The sequence below is a fragment of the Amphiprion ocellaris genome, chromosome 16 (genome assembly GCF_022539595.1).
Source record: "Amphiprion ocellaris isolate individual 3 ecotype Okinawa chromosome 16, ASM2253959v1, whole genome shotgun sequence".
NCBI classification, from domain to species: domain Eukaryota; kingdom Metazoa; phylum Chordata; class Actinopteri; family Pomacentridae; genus Amphiprion; species Amphiprion ocellaris.
In genome coordinates, this window is record NC_072781.1 from 34,170,081 (window position 1) to 34,196,309 (window position 26,229).

Genomic DNA, 26,229 nt, shown 5'->3' on the forward strand with positions numbered 1-26,229 from the left:
TAATAAAAGTTTGTGGTCGATTGTATCGAATGCTGCACTAAGGTCCAACAAAATAAGTATAGAGACCAGTCCATTATCTGACGCTATGAGAAGGTCATTAGTAACTTTCACCAGAGCTGTTTCTGTGCTATGATGCACTCTGAAGCCTGACTGAAACTCTTCAAACAAGCTATTCCTTTGTAAATGTTCACATCATTGATTTGCAACTGTTCTTTCCAGAAGTTTAGAGAGAAATGGGAGGTTAGAAATTGGTCTATAGTTGGCTAAAACATCTGGATCTAGAGTGTGCTTTTTAAGTAAACATTCAGGGTTTGGACATCAAGATGATGGACAAATACCTGGGTGTTCACCTCAACAATAAACTGGACTGGACACACAATACAGAGGTCCTGCACAAGAAAGACCAAAGTCGTCTCCACCTGTTGAGGAGACTGAGGTCCTTTGGAGTGTGCAGGACTCTGCTCAGGACATTTTATGACTCTGTGGTAGCATCTGCTATCTTCTATGCAGTGGTCTGCTGGGGAGCAGGGAGAACTGAAAGGGACAGAAAGAGACTGAACAGAAGGTCAGGAGGAGGTTCTGTCCTGGACTGTTCCCTGGACTCCATAGAGGAGGTGGGTGAGAGGAGGATGTTGGCAAAGCTCACATCCATCATGGACAATCCCTCTCACCCACTGCATGACACTGTGGGGTCTTTAAGCAGCTCCTTCAGCAGCAGACTGAGACATCCACCCTGCAAGAAGGAACGCTATCACAGGTCCTTCATTCCATCTGCTATAAGACTTTACAACATCAGCATCACTGGCTGATGTTAACATAAACTGGACTATATCATTACCACCCCAAACCATAAATTTGCACTGACATTCTTGCACTGCACATCTTTGCACTTTTAAACTTTATTTTTATTTTTATTTTTTCTGTTAAAAATTTTTTTCACCCTTGTATATATTGTAAATAAAGCTGCTGTAACAATGTAAATTTCCCCTGGAGTGGGGAGAAATAAAGAACTTTATCTTATCTTATCTTAATGTTTATTATCAATATTTAATGTTTTGGTACTTTAATATTTAGCAGTATTTACTGTTTTTGTACTTTAATTTTGTTATCTGTATTTAGTGTTATTGTACTTTATTATCTATGTTTATTATCAGTAATTAGTACTTTATTCACTATTATTTTTTGTACTTTAATGTTAATGTTCACTATTTGTATTTAATATTGACAGGCTGCAGTTTCTGTGCTGTCCAGCAGGGGTCGCCTCGCTCTGTTATATCCTAACGAGATCTTGTCTTCATTTCTCGCGACATTTCCCTGCCCCCGGTTGTTGTGTTTTTTTTCCTTGACATGATCTTTTGACTCGGTATCAGCTACTCGTGGAAACATTTACCGGCCAGCTTTCACCGCCTGAAGAGTCACCGAACAAACTCGGATCATTTATGACATCGAAGCCGAAACTCCACAGCAAAGTTCCCCGGTGAGTTGAGCCAGCTGCGACCCAGGAGCAGCTCGTCCGGCCCAGTACTGGCGGCTAACGGAGCTAGCTGTTAGCTCCGCTGACCTGCCGCTACAGGCTAGCTGTTAGCCACTTAGCTGTTAACTGGTCGCCTCCAAACTGTCTCTCCTTCATAAAAAACTTGTTTTAGTTTGAAGCTTTTAACCCTTCGTTCGTGCTTCCAGATTCTGGTAATGTTGGTGTCGATGTCTGAAATCGATAATTGGGCTACCAGCCTGTGACCTCCAGCTTCTCAGACATGTTAAAAAAATATGCCAAAATAAGATCAAACGTTTAACTGATGTAGTTATAACCGAATTAATCTTCATTTCCTCGGCAGAGTTATAAAGTTTTCTACCAATTTGAACGCGATTAGCATCTATTTGTGTCGTAAGCGTCTATAACCAAACTCCCTCCACAAAGCTCTCCATTTTACCACTTTTAGCTTTTTGGTGAGATTTAACTCAGAGAATCATTTTTATTTGTATTTTCTACACTTTAATGATCCACTCTGAGATTCGGCTTGATCCTAAAGTCTCCTTTAACAGGAGGCCAGCTGGTGTTTGTTTTTATCTGACCGTCCTCAGGCCTCCTGGGTGAACCCGAACCCAGCCGCGGCCCGCAGAGAGAGCCGGCTTCCCCCCATAAATTCACCCAAATACCGGACGGCAAGTCAATAATCTGCATGCCGACCTCAGCAGCAGACCTTTGGCCTGCGGAGAAAGTCGGGAGTTGTCGTGACAGCTGAGCACACTGAGGGACAAACAGCACACAATAAACACGCACAGTCTCTGAAGGGAGTCTGGTGGAGTCACGTTGATCAAGTTAATGTATAGCAGAGATATCAGCTGTTCGGGCTCCGATGGACTCTGCTCTGTTTACCATCAGACCTGCAGAGATATCAGCTGTTCAGGTTCCGATGGACTCTACTCTGTTTACCATCAGACCTCCAGGAGCTCCGGGTTTATCCCCCCTGTCTCCCCCCGGGGCGCTGCGGACGTGCGGCCTGGCAGGCGGTGATGGCGGCCGGTCGGAGCGGAGCTTCCTCATTCCACTGAGCCATGAAACACAGATAACCCGGGTTAGTTAGTCGAAATAAGCATACATAACCCGGGTTAGAGCCGCTGTTAGTGAAATAAACACAGATAACCCGGGTTAGAGCCGCTGTTTGTGAGCTAAAACGCGGATAACCCGGGTTAGTGAAATAAGCATACATAACCCGGGTTAGAGCTATTGTTAGTGGACTAGAACACAGATAACCCGGGTTAGAGCCGATGTTTGGTTTTTTAATCCCAGAATCGTTCTGTTGGTGTTTTCAGGATCAGCAGCTCATCTGCTCAGTATTTTATTAAATCCTTTCCTTCTTCAGCCTTTAAACTTAAATCTTAAGTAAAAACACAAAAATGATGTAAATCAGAAGTTTTTCCTGCAGTAGTCTGTCCTCAGTATATGTTGTGTGTTTTTCCTGTTTTAAACTCTTCATGTCCTGCTGGTTTATTATCGAATAATTTTCTGTTTTATAGATGCCGAACTGGAGCAGTCAGGTGTTCATTATTATTATTAATTATTATTAAATCACCAACTACTGATACTTCAGTAATGTGTTTCCCTATTTTCTTCATAAAAACAGATAAAATCAGTGATTCCAGCATCTTCAATGAATATTTTCTGGTTTTTTTCCTCTTACAGTAACTGAAGATCTCTGGAGGAACCTCTGTACAATACAGTAACTTTATTTTATAAATATATTAATACAATAATATAGCTTTATGTTATAAATATAGTAATACAATATAATAACTTTATTTTATAAATATAATAATATAATACAATAGCTTTATTTTATAAATATAATAATATAATACCATAACTATTTTATAAATATAATATAGTACAATAACTGTGGTCCTCATTTAACGTTTCTGATGTTTTAGACAAGCAGCTGATTCACCAGAAAGACATCAACCAATTCAAAACCGCAAAATACTGTCCCCAACCCAAGTTACAGGAGGGTTAGCCTGGGTTAGATCCAGTTATACTGGGTTAGATCCAGTTCTACTGGGTTAGATCCAGTTAAACTGGGATGCTCAGCTGGAGGTTGTTTTGCTGTCATTGCTATCAGCTGATAGACGTCTGTTAACAGCTGATACTGGAACAGCACCGCCCTGAGGCCACACCCCCCCCAGATGATCTGAGTACTCTGTTCAGAACTACTTTACTGTGCTTCTAAGTACTCTACTGTACTTTTAAGTACTGTGTCTGCAGTCCTGTGTTCTGTAGTGGGATTAGTGGGTGGTTGCGGCAGCTTACTGGTGTGACTGGTTTAATCCCAGTGGACAGTGTTGACCCCTTGGCTCTCTGACCAATCGCAGAGCACAATACTGCTGCGTCCACAAACAGCTGAGTCAGTGTGAGCACCTTTGTTAGTGCTGTGGCAGAGGGTGGAGTGTTGTCAGAGTTACCTGAAGTGTTTCCATGGTTACGCTCTGATCAGTGCTCTACTGAAACTCTGATGGAAGCAGTGGAGCTGGAACAGGAAGTTGCATCATGTTGGATCCTCTACTTCCTGTGTACAGGATGCCGGCGGCGCTGAGCAGCCTGAAGACATGTCAGCAGGCCCAGGACCAGCTGGAGGACGCCATCAGCTGCGTGATGAAGGCGGAGCAGCAGCTCAGAGACAACGGCAGAGAGGTGAGGACCCTCCTACAGAACCTTCAGAACCAGCTGGAACCACAGTCCCAACAAGTCCAGTTTATCTCACTGGGGTTCTTTCTACAGTCCTGCAGCTCTGGAACCAGAACATCATGAAGGACAGAGAACTCAGAGATGTTCTTCTGTCAGTAGAACCCAGAACGACAGAATAATGAAACCATGTTCAGTGTTGGTTCCATCTGGTAGAACCTCTGGTCTGATGAGGGTTCCTGGTCTTCAGTTTTAACAACAGCAGGTCTCTGAGTTCAGACTGAAGTAAAACTGAGTCAGACGTGGTTCTGAAAGGTTCTGATGGAACTGAACCATAGACAGACAGACAGGAAGACAGACAGACAGCTCTCAGGTGAGCAGTGGTAACCAGGTGTTCCAGCTGATAGAAGGTTCAGCAGAAACAGTGACTCATAAGTTCATCTCTAAATACCTGCAGAAACACCTGAAGCTGCTCTGATCCCACACCTGTCTGTCCAGCCAATCAGAGACCTCCTCGCTGCTGACTCACCGTGTTCTGATAAACACCAGAACACCCAGAACCCTACCTTTGTTCACCTGCGTTTACCACGGTAACCACAGAGTGTGTGTCCAAGAATAAACGTGACAGGAAGTCCTGAGTCAGCAGCAGAGAGACTATAAAGGAGGGCAGGATGGAGACGAGCTCAGACAGGTGCGGGACAGAGGACAGGTGTGGAACAGGACAGGTGAGTTAAATGTCCTTTGAGCTGTGGTGTTTCAATCATCTTGAGTTTTTATAGTTCAATTGAAGACTCTTCTGTTTTATTTGACCTCATTCAGTCAGACGTGTCTGAGATTCCAGTTTGTCTCTGTCCATGTTATTCTACACGTTAACATCTTTCTACACGTTAACATCTTTCTGCATGTTAACTTTCTGTGAACTCGATCACAAACATTTGGTTTTAAATGAAGTCACTTGTTCTCAGTGTTTGCTGCAGCACTTGACTCACCTGTAGGGTCTGAGGATTTTAAGCTCACCTGTCTCGCCTCCTCTGTCTCACCTGTCCCCTCCCTGTGCCGCCCCCTGTGTCTCAGGTGCGTCTGGAGCTGCAGAGCTGTGTGAGCCGCCAGCAGGAGGCGCTGCGCTGCAGGGAGGTTTGGCTGCTGGGTCAGATCGAGCTGCTGGAGCAGGTCAACACTGAAACTCTGCAGCAGCAACTGCACCATCTGTACCAGGTAACTGTCCTATTGGTTGATACTGGTTATACTGGTCCTACTGGTTTATACTGGTCCTACTGGTTTATACTGGTTCTACTGGTTTATACTGGTTCTACTGGTTTATACTGGTCCTACTGGTTTGTACTGGTTCTACTGGTTTATACTGGTCCTACTGGTTTGTACTGGTTCTACTGGTTTATACTGGTTCTACTGGTTTATATTGGTCCTACTGGTTTATATAGGTCCAACTGGTTTATACTGGTCCTACTGGTTTATACTGGTTATACTAGTTTATACTGGTCCCACTGGTTTATACTGGTTCTACTGGTTTATATTGGTTCTACTGGTTTATACTGGTCCTATTGGTTTATACTGGTTTATACTGGTTCTACTGATTTATACTGGTCCTACTGGTTTATACTGGTCCTACTGGTTTATACTGGTCCTACTTGTTTATACTGATTCTACTGGTTCTAATGGTCACTGAATGAACCCAGCAACAGCTTATAGTCAGTCAGCTAAAAAATCATCTTCAGTTACAGCGTTAGTTTACCACCTGTTTACTTCCTGTTCTCAGAACTGAAGAAACCTCTTGGATGAGAGGTGAAACGTCTTCAAGGAACTTTCTTAAAGTCCAGTTGGATTGATTTAAACAACTTTGGATGCTTGCTGCCTGTTTACTTCCTGTTAACCACTTGTTTACAGCGTGTTTACTGCCTGTTTACTTCCTGTTTACCACCTGGTTACCACCTGTTTGTGCTCTGTGCTGCAGCTCAGAGGTCAGTTTGATGTGATCGCTCATCAGCTGCAGAATTCCAACAGCAGCAACGACCTGAACAACCAGCTGACCAGCTGCATGGAGAAGTAAGGAAACAGCTTCAACACCTGCAGCAAGTCACCTGTCTGCTGTCACACATGTTCAAACCTTCACGTGTTAACGTGTTTATCTACAGAGAAGCTCTGTTCAGACCCATCAGTCAGTAAAACACTCCACCAACTTTAACTGAACACCACAAGGCTGCGCTTTTATTTGACAGTCTCACAACCAGCCTTTTATTTTGACAGTCTCACAGACAGCCTTTTATTTTGACAGGTTGTCCTCTCTCAGCCTCACACTGGAGGAAACACCTGAGATGCGTTTCCATGCTGATGCCCGCTCTCTGCGACAGGCCATCACCTCTTTTGGGAGCATCACATCTCAGGTAACGGTGCTACCGTGTGGTCTCTGCAGGCTGCTCTGCCAGGTGTGCTTATTCTGACCAGGTGTTTTCTGTTTGCAGCTGGAGGGCGTGTCCTTTCAGAGCCCCACCCACCACAGAGCCCAGGTGCAGACCTGTCCAATCACAGCCCAGAAGCAGGTAAGTTGCAAATGCCACAAGAATAAGGAAACAAGTTTCTGAGTGCTGACCTTATGCTAGCATCATGCTAACTTCATGCTGACATCATACTAATACCATGTCCCTGTCATATATACATCATGCTAACTTAATGCTAATGCCAAGTTAACACCATGCTAACATGTTGCTGATTTTTCACCAACAACATCCTAACATTATGTTGAAATGAAGCTAATGTCATGCTAAGATCATGCAAATTTTGTACTAACACCCATACTAATACCATGGTAGTAGCTTATCAACATCATGCTAACATAATGGCCATGCATGGTTAACATGGCGCTAGTGCAAAGCTAGCGTCATGCTGACATCTCGCAGATTTCTTGGCAACAACATGCTAGCAACACCTGTTGGTGGGTAGGGGTAGGGTGGAGAACCTGTTGGTGGGTAGGGGTAGGGTGGGGGACCTGTTGGTGGGTAGGGTGGAGAACCTGTTGGTGGGTAGGGGTAGGGTGGAGAACCTGTTGGTGGGTAGGGGTAGGGTGGAGAACCTGTTGGTGGGTAGGGGTAGGGTGGAGGACCTGTTAATGGGTAGGGTGGAGGACCTGTTGATGGGTAGGGGTAGGGTGGAGGACCTGTTGGTGGGTAGGGGTAGGGTGGAGAACCTGTTGGTGGGTAGGGGTAGGGTGGAGGACCTGTTGGTGGGTAGGGTGGAGGACCTGTTGGTGGATCTGCTGGATCTCACTGAGTCTGTCTCTGCAGAAGATGGAGGGTGGAGCTCTGGGCGACTGGCTGCTGGGGCCCTGCCCTGTAAACAGCTGCGCTCCTATTGGCTACCAGTTCAGCAAGAACCCGGAGGATTGGCTGCTGCAGCAGGAGATCAAGGTGAGGCAGAGCTCAGGTGATGATGATGATGATGATGATGATGATGATGAAGATGGTGTTCATGCTGATGTGCTGTCTCTGTCAGACTTCCTGCCCCGCCCTCCTGTCAGTGGACTTCCTGTCGGCGTGGGGGCAGCTGAGGGACCTGGAGGCGTGGCTTCTGCAGGAGACGCCAGCCATCCGAGGGCGGACCAACAGCACCTGCAGCTCCACCTTCTCCATCGAGAAGATCGACGAATCAGACTTCACCACCTCTGAGGAGGAGGACGGGGAGCTGAGCAACTGGCTCATCACCCCGCCCGCCACTGCCATGGAGACTGTGTCCGACGCCGAGCGCTGGCGCCGGGTGCTGAAGCCATTTGAGGACGGGTGGTCGTCCAGCGAGTGGCTGTCGGAGGGCAGCCGGCCAGACTGCACCTCCTGCTGCCAGACCAGCCGTGCCCTGGAGATCGAGAACCTCGGCCAGCTGAAGTGCCTCAAGACCCCGCCCGCCTGCCCAGAGCCCGCCTCCCCAGCGCCGACCCTGGAGGCGTGGCTGCAGCAGGCGGCGCCACTGCAGCAGACCTGCAGGGCCAACAAGACGTGCTCCGCCTACTCCAAGTGTGTCTGCGACGAGAACTGTGGCAGGGAGGCGCTGAGCCGCTGGCTGCTGCAGCAGGATGGTCGCGACAAGAACGGCGTCCCTGTGGCCAAGAACGCCCCGCCCACCGCCAAGAACGCCCCGCCCATAGCCAAGAACGCCCAGTCCAGCCCATTCCACAGAGAGCAGGAGCAGAAGGTAAGAACCAATCAGTCAGAGCTGACGGTGCAGGTGATAAAGGGCTGCAGGTAACGTCGGTCTCTCCTCAGGTACAGGCCATCCTGGAGGCATGGCTTCACCCCACCTCCACCTGCAGGGCTCCTCTCAGCTCCTCTCTCTCCGGCTGGGTGTCGGCTGAGGAGGACGCCGTCAGGAGGCCTTCGTCCTCCTTGTCCTCCTCGTCCTCCATGTTCCAGCGGCCCCTGGATCCAGACCTCTGGGTTCTCCCGGTGAAAAACCTGGTACCTGCCGTGGAGGAGGAGGAGAAATGGCTGCTGAGGAAGAGGAGTCAGGCTCAGGTAACCATGGCAACCAGGATCACCGTCACAGCGTTCAGAAGTTAGATCAGTAGCTGATCATCAATGTGCGTCTATAGGAGCGACTGGTGCTGCCCACAGTGTGTGACCTGTTCTCCTGCATGAAGGTGGGCGGAGACAAAGACAAATGGCTGCATAGAGCTCCTGTCCAGGTGAGTTACCTGAGCGTTACCTGAACGTTACCTGCTGTGAACCACACCTGAACCTGAGCTGCAGCTGATCTCAACCTGTCTGTCTGTTCCAGATGTGATGGAGAGGATGGACGCTGAGTCACTTTACCGCTGATAACACACACACACAACACACACACACACACACACACACACACACACACACACACACACACACACACGCACAGAGATTGTGACATCAACGCCGCCGTCATCCTGTGACATCAGCAGGACAGCTCCAGGTGTTTTGAGTGTCTCTGTGATGAAGACGGTGATGGATGCTGAAAGCTCTGGATCTCTGAGTGTTTCCACTAAAACTAATCAATAATCAATAATCCAATCAATAGTCAATATCTGCTGGAAACATGAAGTTTCTTCTGTAGGGGGAAAGACTGATGTCGGAGGTTTCATTGTCTGAGGCCGGAGTGATGGACATGTGGGTGGAGTCTGAGTGCAGGGGTCGGGGCTACATAGCATGCTTTATATGGGTGGTTCTATATAAGTGGGCGGGGCCACATTTATCAGATATTAGCCTTTATTTTAACGATGTGATTTTATGAGCAAATCTTTGTTTTTCTCTTTCTGTTACGAAGTTTGTCTTCCACAGCCGATACGTGTTTTCAGTGCAGTCCTGAAGGAACTTCATTTCCCAGAAGGCCTTGTGTGTAGGCAGCCTGCAGACCGGTCACATGACACTGTGGTCTGCAGTGATTGGTGCTTTTTATTGAAGCTCTGCAGGGGAGGAGGAGGGGCTTTATTATGTAGAGCTGTGATGTCATCATTTTCCTGCTGTGATTCTCTACAGTAATAAAACATGCTAAGATCATCACTGTGTCTGTGACCTCATTTCTGAGTTTATCGAATTTAAAAAAGAAGAAGAGACAAAGTTCAAAATGAATTAGTTAAATCTAATAGGAATCATAGTACCACTGATCAGGAGGTATAGGAGGAGTCATAGTAGCACTAATCAGGAGGTATAGGAGGAGTCATAGAAGCACTAATCAGGAGGTCTAGAAGGAGTCAGTACTAATCAGGAGGTCTAGAAGGAGTCATAGTACCACTAATCAGGAGGTATAGGAGTCAGTACCACTAATCAGGAGGTATAGGAGGAGTCATAGTAGCACTAATCAGGAGGTCTAGAAGGAGTCATAGTACTAATCAGGAGGTCTAGAAGGAGTCATAGTACCACTAATCAGGAGGTATAGAAGGAGTCATAGTACCACTAATCAGGAGGTATAGAAGGAGTCATAGTACCACTAATCAGGAGGTATAGAAGGAGTCATAGTACCACTTATCAGGAGGTATAGAAGGAGTCATAGTACCACTTATCAGGAGGTATAGAAGGAGTCATAGTACCACTTATCAGGAGGTATAGGAGGAGTCATAGTACCACTTATCAGGAGGTATAGGAGGAGTCATAGTAGCACTAATCAGGAGGTCTAGGAGTCATAGTACCACTTATCAGGAGGTCTAGAAGGAGTCATAGTACCACTTATCAGGAGGTCTAGAAGGAGTCATAGTACCACTTATCAGGAGGTCTAAAAGGAGTCATAGTACCACTTATCAGGAGGTCTAAAAGGAGTCATAGTACCACTTATCAGGAGGTCTAAAAAGAGTCATAGTACCACTTATCAGGAGGTCTAAAAGGAGTCATAGTACCTGTCTTGTCAAAGTCTGAGGATGAACCAGAATCCTGTATGACCAGATGAAGAACAGGAACATTCCAGCAGGAGAACATCCAGAGAACAACATCAGACCAGAGCTTCTCCACTAGAACCAAGTGGAACCAGGACCTGGACAGTGTGAGTCCTGAAGCCAGCAGAACCTTTGAGGTGCTCTCCAGAGAAAGGTAGAGCAACAGAACCCCTCCAGCACAGAGCAGCTGAAGAACACAGAGAAGATGTGAGCAGAGATGAGTGGACTCTGGTTTCCTCCATGAGGAGGACTGAAGGAAGAACCAAAGAACCCGAGGAACCCTGGACTCACTGATGAGGAAGTTAAGATCAGCTGATGTTTGTTTTCTGTTTAAGGAAGTAAAACCAGTTTAACTTTAGCAGGAATTTTATTCTGAAAGTCCCTGAGAACCAGTTTAACCACTAAGATTACATTCACACACACAGACACGAACAGAAGACACAAACTGAGACGTCAGCCCTGATCGATCAGTAACTGATCAATATCTGGTGAGTCCTTCAGGAAACTGAAACTTGTTCTGGTTCATCTTTTCTTTGATGTTGATCAGGAACTAATTTGTTTTCCTACTTTGGGGTTTTCTGTGTTTTTTCTGCTCAAGCTTCACTTCATGTTTCTGTTTTTAGATCAGAAGTTAAACAAGATGAACTCTGAGCGCCACCCGCTGGACGCTACACGTCCTGCAGCTCAACCCACTGAAGGGTTCAACGACAAGAAAAATCCTTTAAGACACCGAGAGAACACTAACCTGTCCCAGACTAACCACAAACATCCATCATTATTGCTATTATTCTTCATAATTTAATTATTATTCTTAAAATTATTATTATTATTATTATTATTATTATTATTATTATTATTATTATTATTATTATTATTATTATTATTATTATTAATAATAATAATAATAATAATAATAATAATAATATTATTATTATTAATAATAATAATAATAATAATAATAATAATAATAATAATAATAATATATTATTATTAATAACAATAATAATAATAATTATTATTATTATTGTTATTTACTTGATTTTGAATCTTTCATTTCATTTATTTCCAGTTTTTTTGATGCCAGGTTTTATTTATCTAATTTTCAATTAAGTTTTTAAAAATAATATTTTTAATATTAATGTTCAGAAGAAGAAAAACAGGAAAGTCAGATTTTATTGCAAAAAACACAACAGAAAAGCTTTTAATGGGCAGCTGGTAGTTAGTTTGATAAACATTCTATCCATGTTCTGGTGAGAACGTACCATGTAAATCCACCATGAAGACCATGAGATGTGGTTGAAAGGACACAGATTCATGATATTTAATCCATTATTATTGGATGTTTTCATGAAGAGGATCCTTTAAAGAAGTGAAATATTTAATATTAATATTAAACACAGTTATTAAAAACATGGCTATAACTGTTAAAATTAAATAACATATAAATATTTAATAAAAACATACATTTAACTAATTTTATTTGTGGAAAGATCAAATAATTTATCAAAAAATGTAAAAATAGGGATTTAAACGTAAAAAACACGGATTTGACCGAAAAAAGACGACGAAAACCGAAGCTTCACGACACCTCGCGACATTTGAAGGCAGAGTTTGCGGGCTTTCAATCCGTCGGCCAATCAGACGGAGGCTGCGCAGCCGCTCAGCCAATCCCAGAGCAGAGACCGTCCGACGCGCTGCCGCTTGCCGCCTGTGTGCCGCAGCGCCCCATTGACTTTGGACGGTGCCGCTCCGCTCTCCGTCGCTCCGCCCCGCAGCAGCGTTGTTAGCCGCCTGGCCGCTGCTGCTCTCCGGCTGGGATGTGACAGAGGTGCGGCAGAGGCGCCACCGACCAGAACTTCATCCAGGACCGAACCGGGAGAAGCGGCACCGTTCCGGGTTGAATCGTAAGTGTTTGCTCTGAACGTGATTCTCGTGATTTGGCGGTGAAAAGCGGAACCAGAGCTGGCGGGCGGCGGCGCGGCGGCCGGGCGGTGCGTCCGACATTGTGTGTTGATGTCCGGATGAAATCTGCTGCGACTCGACGTCCAGCTGCAGCTCAGCGGGAGTCCGAGCAGCTCCGGCCGCAGCACACAGTCGGACGCACCGGTACCGGAGCCCGGAGCCCCGAGCCCGGTACCGGGAGGAGCGGCGACGCTGCTGCGGCAAACACACCGCAGGCCCGAATATTTACCGCTCCGCTTCTCCTCCTTCACATCCTCCTCCTCATCGTCATCATCCTCATCATCATCCTCCTCTTCTTCTGTCCATCTCAGCTTCTGGAAGTTTTGGGAGAAAAAGCAAAAACCGCTGCTTCATTATTTCATATTTAACTTGAAAAAGTCTCTCAGTGACCTATTTTACACATTTATATTTATTTTATAGATTTATATTCATATTATACATTTATATTTATTTTATAGATTTATATTATAGATGTATATTTATATTGTAAATTTGTATTATTTTATAGATTTATATTTATATTGTAGATTTGTATTTATTTTATATATTTATATTGTAGATTTGTATTTATGTTATAGATTTATATTTATATCATACATTTATATTATCTTATACATTTATATTTATATCATACATTTATATTTATATTATACATTTATGTTTTATATATTATAGATTTATATTTATATTATACATGTATATTATTTTATAGATTTATACTTATATTATACATTTATATTCTATATTTCTATGATTTGAGTGTTTCTGTCTGCAGTTTATTCTGAATATTTGATCAAAGCTGCAGCTTGATTTCACTGAAACCTGCAGACAGAAAATGTTAAAATGAAATGAAGACATAAGATATACGTCCTGATATCTGCAGCTCACTAATGATAATGTTATTAATAGATTTATTTAATCATATAAACATTTTTAATCAGAGACAAACTGACAGAAATCTGTCAAGTTTCTCAAAATCAGGCTCCTTCAGACGGGAAATATTATTTTTTCACTAAACTTTTAGTTTTAGTTTATATCTACGGTAGTTTTCTATTTTATGATAATAATTGTATTTATTTAATTTTTTATACTGGGTTTTAGTTCATCCTGTTTTTTGTGATTTTTTAATGTTTAATGTTCAACATTCTTATATTTAATTAAAACCTTTTGCTGTTTTTTTAATCATTTATGTGTTTTTGTCTAACATTTATGTTTTTTTTATTTTAGTTTCAGGCTCTGTTTTCCTGTTTTTTTTTATTAGCATATTTTATGTTCTTTTATTTCTCCTCTGTTTCATTGAATCGGCTCTATTTATTCATTTATTAATATGTTTTGTACACTTTGTAGTATAGTATTTTATTTATCATCTATGTAGTTAAAACCTTCCGTTTTATTTTAATGCAGGGATATTTTTAGATTCCCCTTTTTTCATATTTGTCAGATTGGATGCTCTTATTTTGCGGCTCTTATTGTGAAGGGCCGCCCTCGGAGCCTCGCGCATGTTAATCTTTTTCCCAGCATGCTTTGTGTCCACGTCGCTGCTTCCGGTTTATTGTGACAGTTCCCGGTGAGTCTGACGGTTTGACGCCGCGGTTCCCCCGCCTCAGCTCGGTGAGTAGCCGGCTCCCGGTCCGCTAGCGGCCGGTTCTGGTCTGGGGAGCTTCCGCTGTCCGAGCGGCCGAACCCCGGTCCGAAACCATCCGGTGTGGAGCCGCGGGGAGCTTAAAGAGAGGTTCTGATAAAATGGCGATAAAAGGTTCCGATCAGGAGCAGCTGGACGTCCCGTTTAAAGATTAATAAAATATAATGTTTAATAAGACCGGAGAGACTGATGTTTAGTAATATTTAGATTAATGTAATGTTTAATAATATTTAATATATAATAGCATGGTATTTAATGATGGATGCAGTCTGGAGGTCCTGTAGGATGTCTGGTAATGTGGACTAGGTTCTGGTTCTGGTTCTGTAGGACCATCATCTGCCGGTGCCGCTAAAAACGGAACACTATTCTGCAGCTTTTATTCTTTTAGGTCAAACTGACGTTGATCACGTGACCCGGCGGAGCTCAGCGGATTGACGGAGGTCAGAGGTCACGTGACGTCACGGTGCACTGACCTTATATGGGTGTTTGACGTCAGATAATGCATAAATGAGGGGGCTACTGAACTCACCTGCTCAAGTGCAGCTCAGCCAGAGTCCGTTCAAACCGAAACTCCAGTTGAGTCACCTGGACGTGGCTCCGCCCCCTCGCTGCTCACCTGACTCAGAGTTCTACCTGCAGGTTGTGTTCTGCTGATCAAAAAACTGATCAGCTGCTGGACAGAACTTTAACTTCTACACAGGAACGCACCTGTTCTAGCGCGGAAACAGAACCAGAACCCAAAGAAAACCAAAGTAAAACAGAACCAGAACCTAAAGAGAACCAAAATAAAACAGAACTAGAACCTAAAGAGAACCATAATAAAAAAGAGCTAGAGATGTTCTGTTCTTCTCTGATCTCCACCTTCAGGTTCTTTAAAGAATCTCCACTGATCCGTGTTCTGGTTCTCAGCTGATGAAGGAACCATTTCTGGTGTCCCTGTTTCACTGGAACCAGAACCACTGGAACCAGAACCACTGGAAACAGATCCACTAGAACCAGAACCACCGGAAACAGATCCATCGGAACTAGAACCACTGGAACCAGGGAAGATCTGATCAGGCTGATCAATAACTTTAGAACTACTCAATAATCTTCAGTTTATCGCTCAGGTTTCATTTCCTCCATCGGTTACTGAGATCCAGGAACTCTGCAATACTACATTTAGTACTACATTTATCCTCTAGTACTACATTTAGTACTGCATTTAAACTCTAATACTACATTTACCCTCTAGTACTACATTTACCCTCTAGTACTACATTTACCCTCTAGTACTACATTTATGCTCAAATGCTACATTTACCCTCTAGTACTACATTTAGTACTACATTTAAACTAATACTACATTTACTCTCTAGTACTGCATTTACCCTCTAGTAGTACATTTAGTACTACATTTACCCTTTAATACTACATTTACCCTCTAGTACTACATTTACCCTCTAGTACTGCATTTAGTACTACATTTATCCTCTAATACTACATTTACCCTCTGGTACTACATTTACCCTCTAGTACTGCATTTAGTACTACATTTATCCTCTAATGCTACATTTATGCTCTAGTACTGCATTTAGTACTATATTTACTCTCTAATACTACATTTACCCTCTGGTACTACATTTACCCTCTAGTACTGCATTTAGTACTACATTTGCCCTCTAATGCTACATTTATGTGGCAGTAGAGGTAGACCGATATATCGGCCGGCCGATATTTTGTGCCGATATATGGACTTTTTTCAATATCGGCCATCGGCCGATATTTACAAATAAAAAGCCGATTTGTGATCAGGCACCCGTACGGGCAGCTGCCCCGACCGCTTTTCCCTTAGAAGGACCCCCGGCACTCAGAGAGCGGAGCATGAGCGGAGCGAGTGAGCCAGGCAACAACAAGCCTCGCTCCACACCTGCTTATTTGGTAAAAAAAAAAACAGGTAAGAGATTTGTTTCTTGGTAAGAGAGAAAATGCAATGTTGATTTAGCCTTTAAAAGTCTTTACTGTGTGATCATCAAACTGTAAAAGTTAGCCGTTTAAGTTTTAGCGTCAGCCTCAGGCATACAAGCAAGTGAGAAAGTGAAAGTAAATCTGTGGATGCACTGTGTGTTTGTGGTGCGCACCTATGCCCAGAGCGAGGCTGCTGCACGTCCCTCATCTGCACACCCAGCGTCCGTATGTTTATATTATCTAATTATACTAGCAGCCCCACCCTTAAAAATCGGCTTCTACAATCGGCTTTAGATATTGGCCATCGGCTGAAAATTTTTTTAAAAATCGGTATCAGCATCGGCCTTTGAAAATCCCATATCGGTCGACCTCTATGCGGCAGTACTGCATTTAGTACTACATTTACCGTCTAATACTACATTTACCCTCTAATACTATATTTAGTACTACATTTACCCTCTAGTACTACATTTACCCTCTTGTACTGCATTTAGTACTACATTTACCCTCTAATATTACATTTACCTTCTCGTACTACATTTACCCTCTAGTACTGCATTTACCCTCTAGTACTACATTTAGTACTACATTTACCCTCTAATACTACATTTACCCTCTAGTACTACATTTACCCTCTAGTACTGCATTTAGTATTACATTTATCCTCTAATGCTACATTTATGCTCTAGTACTGCATTTAGTACTATATTTAGTCTCTAATACTACATTTACCCTCTGGTACTACATTTTCCTTCTAGTACTGCATTTAGTACTACATTTGCCCTCTAATGTTACATTTATGCGGCAGTACTGCATCTAGTACTACATTTATCGTCTAATACTACATTTACCCTCTAATACTATATTTAGTACTACATTTATCCTCTAGTACTACATTTACACTCTAGTACTACATTTATTCTCTAATACTACATTTACCCTATAGTACTGCATTTACCTTCTAGTACTACATTTACCCTCTAGTACTACATTTATCCTCTAATACTACATTTACCCTCTAATACTACATTTACCCTCTAGTACTACATTTACCCTCTAATACTACATTTATCCTCTACTACCCCATTTACCTTCTAGTACTACATTTACCCTCTAATACTACATTTACCCTTTAATCCTATATTTACCCTATAGTACTGCATTTACCTTCTAGTACTACATTTACCCTCTAGTACTACATTTACTCTCTAATACTACATTTACCCTCAAGTACTGCATTTACCTTCTAATACTACATTCATCCTCTAGTACTACATTTACCTTGTAGTACTACATTTACCTTCTGGTACTGCATTTAGTACTACATTTACCCTCTAGTACTACATTTAGTACTACATTTACCCTCTAGTACTACATTTAGTACTACATTTACCCTCTAGTACTACATTTACTGTCTAATAATACATTTAGTACTACATTTACCCTCTAATAGTACATTTACCTCTTGTATTACATTTACCTTCTACTACTACATTTACACTCTACTACTACATTTACCCTCTAATACTACATTTACCCTCTAATACTATATTTAGAACTACATTTACCCTTTAGTACTGCATTTACCCTCTCATACTACATTTACACTCTAATACTACATTTACCTTCAACTACTACATTTACCCTCAAGTACTACATTTACCCTCTAGCACTACATTTACCCTCTTATAGTACATTTAGTACTACATTTACTCTCTAATAGTACAGTTACCTTCTCTTACTACGTTTACCCTCTGGTACTACATTTAGTACTACATTTATCCTGTAGTACTACATTTATCCTGTAGTACTACATTTACCCTCTCGTACTACATTTACCTTCTCGTACTATGTTTACCCTCTGGTACTACATTTAGTACTACATTTACCCTCTAATACTACATTTAGTACGACATTTCCCCTCTAGTACTAGATTTAGTACTACATGTACCCTCTAGTACTACATTTACCCTCTACTACTACATTTTGTACTACATTTACCCTCTAGTACTACATTTACCCTCTAATACTACATTTAGTACTACATTTACCCTCTAATATTACATTTACCTTCTAGTACTACATTTACCCTCTAATATTACATTTACCTTCTCATACTATGTTTACCCTCTGGTATTACATTTAGTACTACATTTACCCTCTAATATTACATTTACCTTCTAGTACTACATTTACCCTCTAATATTACATTTACCTTCTCATACTATGTTTACCCTCTGGTATTACATTTAGTACTACATTTACTCTCTAATACTACATTTAGTACGACATTTACCCTCTAGTACTACATGTACCCTCTAATACTACATTTACCCTGTAGTACTACATTTAGTACTACATTTACCCTCTAATACTACATTTCATTCTACATTTACCCTCTAGTACTACATTTATCCTCTAGTACTACATTTACCCTCTACTACTACATGTACCCTCTAAAATTACATTTACCCTCTAATACTACATTTAGTACTACATTTAGCCTTTAATACTACATTTAGCCTCTAATACTACATTTATACTCTAAAACTACATTTGACCTCTAATACTACATTTACCCTCTAGTTCTACATTCAGTGCTACATTTATCGTCTAGTACTACATTTACCCTCTACTACTACATGTACCCTCTAACACTACATTTACCCTCTAGTACTACATTTAGTACTACATTTACCCTCTAGTTCTACATTTAGTACTACATTTACCCTCTAGTACTACATTTACTCTCTAATACTACATTTACCCTCTAATACTACATTTAGTACTACATTTATCCTCTGCTACTACATTTATCCTCTCATGCTACAATTTCCCTCTAGTTCTACATTTAGTACTACATTTAGCCTCCAATACTACATTTACCCTCTAATACTACATTTAGTACTACATTTACCCTCTAGTCCTACATTTACCCTCTAATATTACGTTTACCTTCTCGTACTACATTTACCCTTTTATACTACATTAATACTACATTTACCCCCTCTAGTACTACATAGACAGGGTTCTCACATATTTCACTCTAAAGCAGTACTTTCTCTGCAGTACTGCTGATGAAGCTCTATTGGTATTTTTAATGTGTAGTATCAGTAGTTTTACTGCAGTACAGGACCTAAAGGATCTTTTTTGCCGTTTCCGTCAGATTAAAGCGTCGGAACATTTCCTCCTGTAGACCCGCCCCCTTCAGGAGGAAGACTCTCTTTAGTGAGGTAAATAGTGCTGATCGAGGCTGTTATTGCAGGGGAAGCTGACTGCAGGGTAACGCCGTGTTTCTTCCCCTCAGGCCTCTATCTGCCCCTCAGCTCTTCGTCGCCCTTGGCCCGGTCCAGAGTTCGGCATGGAGGACTCGGAGGCGGAGCTGGCGGTGTCGGAGTCGGACGCTCTGGGCGCTGACTTCATCACGGTGGAGCTGGACACGCAGCCCATCGAGTACGTGGTAAAGTGGGCCGAGGTGGGCTCCAAGTTCACCATCTCCTGCGTCAAGAAGGACTCGGACGAGGCGTCGGAGCTGATGGCCGACCAGCTGAAGATCGAGACGGACGAGGCGTTCTTCGCCCCGTACGAGGAGGTCTACCCCTGCGAGGTGATGGAGCAGAGCGTGGAGATCAAGACGGACTCCGACGACGAGGAGGACGACGTTGACGAGGAGCAGGAGGTCCTGGTGGAGGCGGGAAGCAGCCAGCTGGAAGGCGACGGCGACTCAGACCAGGCCGACTTCGAGCCGGACGAGCGACAGTACCGCTGCAGCTACTGCGGGAAGAGCTACAGCCACGCCTCCAGCCTCTACCGCCACCAGCAGACCCACAGCAGGACCAGCACCCCGCCCACCAAGAGGGCCCTGGAGCCCACCCACCAGGACACCCGCTACACCTGCCCTCACTGCGGCATGAGCTTCAAAGGCAGCAGGTGAGTGGTGGGCGGGGCCTGACACATCACAAGGAAGGCAGCTTCTGATTGGCTCCCAGAAATGTTCAAGGAACCTGAATGCTGTAGTACTGTTAGAACGTGTTAGAACCTGAATCTGGATCTATGGGCAGAAGGGTGCATTCATCCAACCTTCATCCAACATCCATCCAACATTCATCCAGCCTTCGTCCAACCTTCGTCCAACCTTCACCCAACATTCATCCAACCTTCATCCAACATCCATCCAACATTCATCCAGCCTTCGTCCAACCTTCACCCAACATTCATCAAACATGCATCCAACATTCATCCAACATTCATCCAACGTTCATCCAGCCTTCATCCAACCTTCATGCAACCTTCATCCAACCCTCATCCAATGTTCATCCAGCCTTCGTCCAACATTCATCCAACCGTCATACAACATTCATCCAACATGCATCCAACATTCATACAACATTGATCCCACATGCATCCAACATTCTTCCAACATTCATCCAGCCTTCATCCAACCTTCATCCAGCCTTCATCCAACCTTCACCCAACCTTCATCCAATGTCCACCCAGCCTTCGTCCAACCTTCATCCAACATTCATCCAACATTCATCCATCATGCATCCAACCTTCATTTTACCTTCATCCAACATTCATCCAGCCTTTATCCAGCCTTCATCCAACCTTCATGCAACATTCATCCAACATTCATCCAACCTTCATCCTGGGTACACTAAGAAATAGATTCCTTTGCTCTGATAACATCTCGATCCAGATATGATCAAGGTGTGATCCATATGTGATCCAGGTGTGATCCAGATGTTTCACACCTGCACTAGACTTTAAGGATCAGAGATGAGCTTTGATCAGTTTCTGTTGATGTTCATATTAGATCCAAAGACTTGAACAAGTAGAAAAGCAGCAGAACCATGAAACAGAAGAAAGCTCCAGTAAAACAGAACCAGTCCACAGATGGACCAGCTGGATATTCAGTTACCTGAAGGTTCTGGTTCTGGAGGGCTGGACTGGGTCTCATGTGGTCCAAAATCTATAGAATGAAGGTCTGATCAATCTGAGTCTGTCAGGTTCTGGTCCATGATGGACCTAGACTGGGTTCAGACCTGAACTGGGTCTCATGAAACAGCAGGGAATCAGTTTTTGGTATTTTTACAGTGAAAGTTTGAGTTTAACAGTAAAATGTGTTGAAGATGCAGAAGATCAATCAATCAGTCAATCAATCAGTCAGCTGATGATCAGGATCCTGCTGCTTTCATTTAAATCGGGTTCTAAACTGAAGGTTCCTCTTCAGAGTTCCTCTCATTTGGAGCTAAAGGTCAACAAATTCTGAGAACCTTCAATCAGATGACAGCTTTTCATGGAACTGGAGAACTTCTTTAGAACATCAGCAGAAATCTGATGTTTAACCAGACAAGGTTTCAGTTTTTAGATGTTTAGACTAACCCTGGGTAGAACCAGAACCTGGAGTTCTTGGAGTCCAGCGCTGCTTCATGTTGAGTCCTGATGAAGCTGAATCTGAAACACTGAACAGATGAACTCATGATAATTATTGATTAGCATTATTGATTATTGATCAGTGGAGATCAAAGCTGCTCTGAAAGAAACAAAACAAAGAATCAGTGATTCACATTTATTTAAAGAAAGAAAATCTAGAAATCCATTTCAGTCTCTGTTGGTCAGTTTGGGATGTTTGATCCTCATAGACGGAGACAGATCATGGACTATATATCACCTGTTCACCTGTTTACCTGTTTGTCTGTTCACCTGTTAGGATGCTCGGAAGTCACCTGCGGCTGCACGGGAAGCGGCGGATCCACCCGTGTAACATCTGTGGGAAGGAGTTCAATCACAGCTCCAGCCTGTCCCGCCACCGCCTCATCCATAAGAAGGGGAAGAGCCTCCCGAAGGACGCCGCCCTGGGCGCCAACACGGCCGCCCTGCGCCACTCGCTGAAGGCCGGCAGCAAGAACAAGAAGACCAAGAGGCAGCAGCAGCAGCACATGGCGGCGGCCGCCATCATCCAGAACCCAGGCGGAGATAAGTTCTACGCCTGTCCGCAGTGCGACATGAGCTTCAGGACGTCCACGCAGCTGTCCAAGCACCAGGTGACCCACGTCAAGGAGCTGCTGGACAACTACACGCCCGGGAAGGAGAACCTGGGCGAGACCTCCTCCGACCTGAAGATCCGCCTCAAGCTCTGCTCTCGTGACAAGCCCAACTTCTACACCCTCTGCAAGAAGAACCGGCGCCGCCAGGGCAGTCGGGCTGGCAAACGTGGCCCCACCCCCTCCGAGGAGGAGAGCGGAGGGGGCGGGGCCGGTCGCCACGGCTGCGGCCAGTGCGGGAAGCGCTTTAGCCATGCCTCCAGCCTGGCACGGCACCAGCAGACCCACTGGGCCGGCGACGACAGCGGGAGGAGGAAACTACAGCAGCACCAGAAGACCGGACTCGACGCCAAGACGAAGACGTACACATGTGCGGCGTGCAACAAGACCTTCATGCACTCGTCCAGCTTCTCCCGCCACAAGAAGGCGCACCTTGAGGAGGAGCAGCGGGCCGGGGCCACCACCAAGCGCCGTAAGAGACCCGTCCTAGACGAGACCGCCCCGCTGGAGTCCGACTCGGAGTGACGGCACCGCGCTCTGGACTGGGTTTGGACCGGTTCTGGAAAGTTCTACCTTGGAAATGTTCTGGCCAGTTGGGACCGGTTCTGGTGGTCCAGGTTCCGGACTGGACCCGGTTGGTACCATGGTGTAGATAGCAGCAGGACTTCCTTATATGGTTGTATGGGTGGGCGTGTCTACATAGGGTCACATCCATATATGGTCAGAAGTGACCGCAGTTCATCACTCTTACGAATGGGATTAGATTTACAGCCCTGCCCTCACTCCATTTCCCATCAGCCCCCTGGACACAGAGACGGTCTCTGCAGAGCATCATGGGAAACCGAGTCCTGCAGCTTCAGACGCAGCCGCAGCCGCTCTCTGATTGGACGATTCCAGTTCACTGACAACAAAACCCAGACGATGAACAAATGATCGATCAGTCGATTGATCAGGTCCACGAATCTGCAGCTGTTTTCATTTATTGATTTAATCCTTTATTGATCAATTAATGGAGAAAGAATCTGATTCAGTGGCTTTGATTATTGATCACCAATTACTCCACCGATCAATCGATTATCAGCATCTCTGCTGATTCCCTTCAGTTTGTTTCAGTAACTGATCGATCACTTGTATCAATCACGTTCTGTTCTTGTCGTCAGTGAGCTGAACCAGTCCGATCCGATTCTTCGCTTGTCTTTGTTTTTTTTCTCTTCTCCTTTTCCTGTCAGAAGCCACCGCCCACTTCCTCCCTGAGTGATTCTGATTGGCCGAAGCGCTTATTGGCACAGTGTTCTGATTGGTCGACTGCACACAGACTGTAACCTGCAGCCAGTCGGCCATGTTTGTAGTTTTATTGGAAGTTCAAAGTGCACTACTTATTTATGAATTGGAGCGATGTTGTAATATATGAATATTATTGATATTTAATGTCACAGTTTAAAAAAAGAAAAACAGGAGGGCGTTACCATAGCAAGAACACCGCCACCCTCATCCATCAGCGTCGCCGTTAACGTTAAAGCCTCCAATCAGAGGGTTTGAACGTGTCCACCAATCAGATTTAAACACTCAGAATCTGTCAAACTGTTTATTGGTTGAATCGAAAACAATGAGGAAAGCAAAGGTTTGTGGGTAAACCGACAGGAAGTGATGTCACTGTGACAACGTTTCTGAAAGTAAACAGTTAAGTGACAGATTTGAGCTGAATGTCAGCGGGTTCTCTTATTTGGGTTAAACTGGATGAAAAGTCGTTGCTGTGATCAGTTAAAGTTCAGCGTGTTTTTGTCGGCTGAATTATTTAAAGTCTTGGACCAAATGTTTCCTGCAGCTTGCACCAAATCACATGTGGACGCCGGCATGAAGCCCTGCCCCCTTCGCTCTGTGTGTGATTTCCTGTGAGTCGGTTTGATGTCACTTCCTGCTCCCACCTTCTGGTCCGGTTCTGCTCCGTTCTGTCCAGGTTGGATCCATGTTGTGTTGGTTTGTTTCGGTTCCGGCGAGCTTCAGATTAAAGGTTCTCATTGTATCGTGTTCTAGAAAAACCCAGTCAACATGTTGGTCTCGTTTTGTAATAAAATAATAAATAAACTTGAAAAGAAGTTCCTTTGAGGTCAGTTCTGCCTCTGTGTGTGTATGTGTCTGTCTGTGTGTCTGTGTGTGTGTGTCTTTCTGTGTGTGTGTGTGTGTGTGTGTGTCTGTCTGTCTGTGTGTTTGTGTGTGTGTGTGTGTGTGTGTGTGTGTGTCTGTCTGTGTGTGTGTGTGTGTGTGTGTCTGTCTGTCTGTGTGTTTGTGTGTGTGTCTGTGTGTCTGTGTGTGTGCGTCTGTCTGTGTGTCTGTGTGTGTGTCTGTGTGTGTGTGTGTGTCTGTGTGTCTTTCTGTGTGTGTGTGTGTGTGTGTCTGTCTGTCTGTGTGTTTGTGTGTGTGTGTGTGTGTCTGTCTGTCTGTGTGTGTGTGTGTGTGTGTCTGTCTGTCTGTGTGTTTGTGTGTGTGTGTGTGTGTGTGTGTGTGTGTGTGTGTCTGTGTGTGTGTGTGTGTGTGTGTCTGTGTGTGTTTGTGTGTGTGTGTGTGTGTGTCTGTCTGTGTGTGTGTGTGTGTGTGTGTGTGTGCATGTGTTTGTGTGTGTGTGTCTGTGTGTCTGTGTGTGCGTGTGTCTGTGTGTGTGTGTGTGTGTGTGTGTGTGTGTGTGTGTGTGTGTGTGTGTGTGTGTGTGTGTGTGTGTGTGTGTGTGTCTGTGTGTGTGTGTCTGTCCGTAGGTGTCTGTGTGTGTGTCTGTGTGTGTGTCTGTCTGTCTGTCTGTGTGTGTGTGTGTGTTAGGCTTTGTGTACTAGTATGTCGATGTAGCATGTAATAATGTGATAGTATGTTATAAAAACCAGTGAATGTTGTGAAAAAGGTCAGCAGGTAGAAACAGCAGGAGGTCAGTCATCCAGGTCCTGGATCCTCAGAGCTTCAGCAGAAGCAGCTGGACTTTTCCTTCAGGTCCTTGAAGATGTTTTACGGTGAAACCTCAGGACTGATATCAGAACGTGAACCATCAGGTCTCCGTGGTCTGCTTCAGATGGTCTGCTTCAGGTGGTCTCCGTGGTCTGCTACATTGATAGAAATACCATGAAGCTGCTGCTGGTTCAGTTCAGGAGGAAACTTCTCACTTTCTGCTCATACCAGAAATCTTTTTAGTAGAAACTTGTGAAGTTTGGACCTCAGCACTGAACTTCTTCATGTTTGTGTTTCCTTATTTTACTGGTTTAAGATAAGATAAGATAAAGTTCTTTATAAACTGTCCTGAAGACGGATTTACAGCTAATCAGCTTCTGATAATTCATTAATGATTCATTTCTCTATTTTGTGTTACTGAGTCAGTATATAACTACAGGACTTTTTATCATAGTCAACATTTGGCCGCCTATAACCAAACACCACACGACATTTTAGAGAAATATTCTTATAAATATTATAAATACAACTGACTTCTACAGATATTGTAGTAAACCTGTTGACTACTTTATATTAAATAACTCAGAAAGCCTTGGAGTCTGGCCAGTCTTTTCTTCACGAAGAAATGACATCATGTGGAGCAGGTCATGTGATCTGGAATTAACACACTTCCTGGAGAGGTGTTTTTGGAATGGGGAACTTAGTGGAAAGGGATTTAATTTGTTATTTTCCATATAAAATGTGATAAATTACCAAAAAAGAAATATCTGAACTTAATAAAAGAACACAATCCAAACTATTTGTGAATCAGCTCATTTGATTATTGTTTAGCTCATTAGAAAGTGGTTGGTATTAAATTCAGATGTTCACTTAGTTGACATTTTAGTGATATGGTCCGTGTATATTTTGGTAATTGGATTTTCCGTTCTGAAACAGGTATTGAAAAACAAAAACCAGTGGTTAATTGATTTTGTTTTTAAAATACAAAAATTAAAATTGAAATACAAGGTGTTTTTCCTTTTCATGATCAAAAAGGGATATACAAAATTTTAAAAATGCTTTAGGATGCTTTAGAATAACAAAAAAGTAAAATTAGTAAGAGACACAAATGAAAAAAGGTCCG

The 26,229-nt window shown here is 43.6% G+C and overlaps 2 protein-coding genes across 10 annotated transcripts; both read left to right on the forward strand.

The window, feature by feature from the left end:
• Nucleotides 1-1,316: 1,316 nt before the first annotated feature.
• ncoa4 (nuclear receptor coactivator 4) lies at nt 1,317-9,708 on the forward strand. 3 transcript variants are annotated; one of them, XM_035955258.2, is made up of 12 exons: nt 1,358-1,477; nt 2,441-2,576; nt 4,072-4,186; nt 5,252-5,392; nt 6,147-6,238; nt 6,468-6,576; nt 6,655-6,732; nt 7,474-7,596; nt 7,682-8,374; nt 8,446-8,694; nt 8,772-8,864; nt 8,957-9,708. In XM_035955258.2, the coding sequence occupies exons 3-12, from the start codon at nt 4,073-4,075 to the stop codon at nt 8,960-8,962; spliced, it is 1,698 nt and encodes a 565-aa protein (XP_035811151.2). In that variant the 5' UTR covers nt 1,358-1,477; nt 2,441-2,576; nt 4,072; the 3' UTR covers nt 8,963-9,708. The 3 variants fall into 3 exon arrangements, with proteins under 3 accessions (XP_023141442.2, XP_035811151.2, XP_035811152.2); XM_023285674.3 differs by lacking the exon at nt 2,441-2,576 and having other exon boundaries at nt 1,317-1,477; XM_035955259.2 differs by lacking the exons at nt 1,358-1,477; nt 2,441-2,576; nt 4,072-4,186 and adding an exon at nt 4,563-4,902.
• A 2,637-nt stretch (nt 9,709-12,345) lies between these two features.
• On the forward strand, nt 12,346-24,275 carry LOC111578741 (zinc finger protein 93). Of its 7 annotated transcripts, XM_055018690.1 has the most exons (5): nt 13,823-14,150; nt 15,049-16,117; nt 19,295-19,361; nt 19,436-20,058; nt 21,842-24,275. In XM_055018690.1, the coding sequence occupies exons 4-5, from the start codon at nt 19,490-19,492 to the stop codon at nt 22,698-22,700; spliced, it is 1,428 nt and encodes a 475-aa protein (XP_054874665.1). In that variant the 5' UTR covers nt 13,823-14,150; nt 15,049-16,117; nt 19,295-19,361; nt 19,436-19,489; the 3' UTR covers nt 22,701-24,275. The 7 variants fall into 7 exon arrangements, with proteins under 7 accessions (XP_035811150.1, XP_023141449.1, XP_035811149.1 ...); XM_023285681.3 differs by lacking the exons at nt 13,823-14,150; nt 15,049-16,117 and adding an exon at nt 12,348-12,481; XM_035955255.2 differs by lacking the exon at nt 15,049-16,117.
• Nucleotides 24,276-26,229: the final 1,954 nt, after the last annotated feature.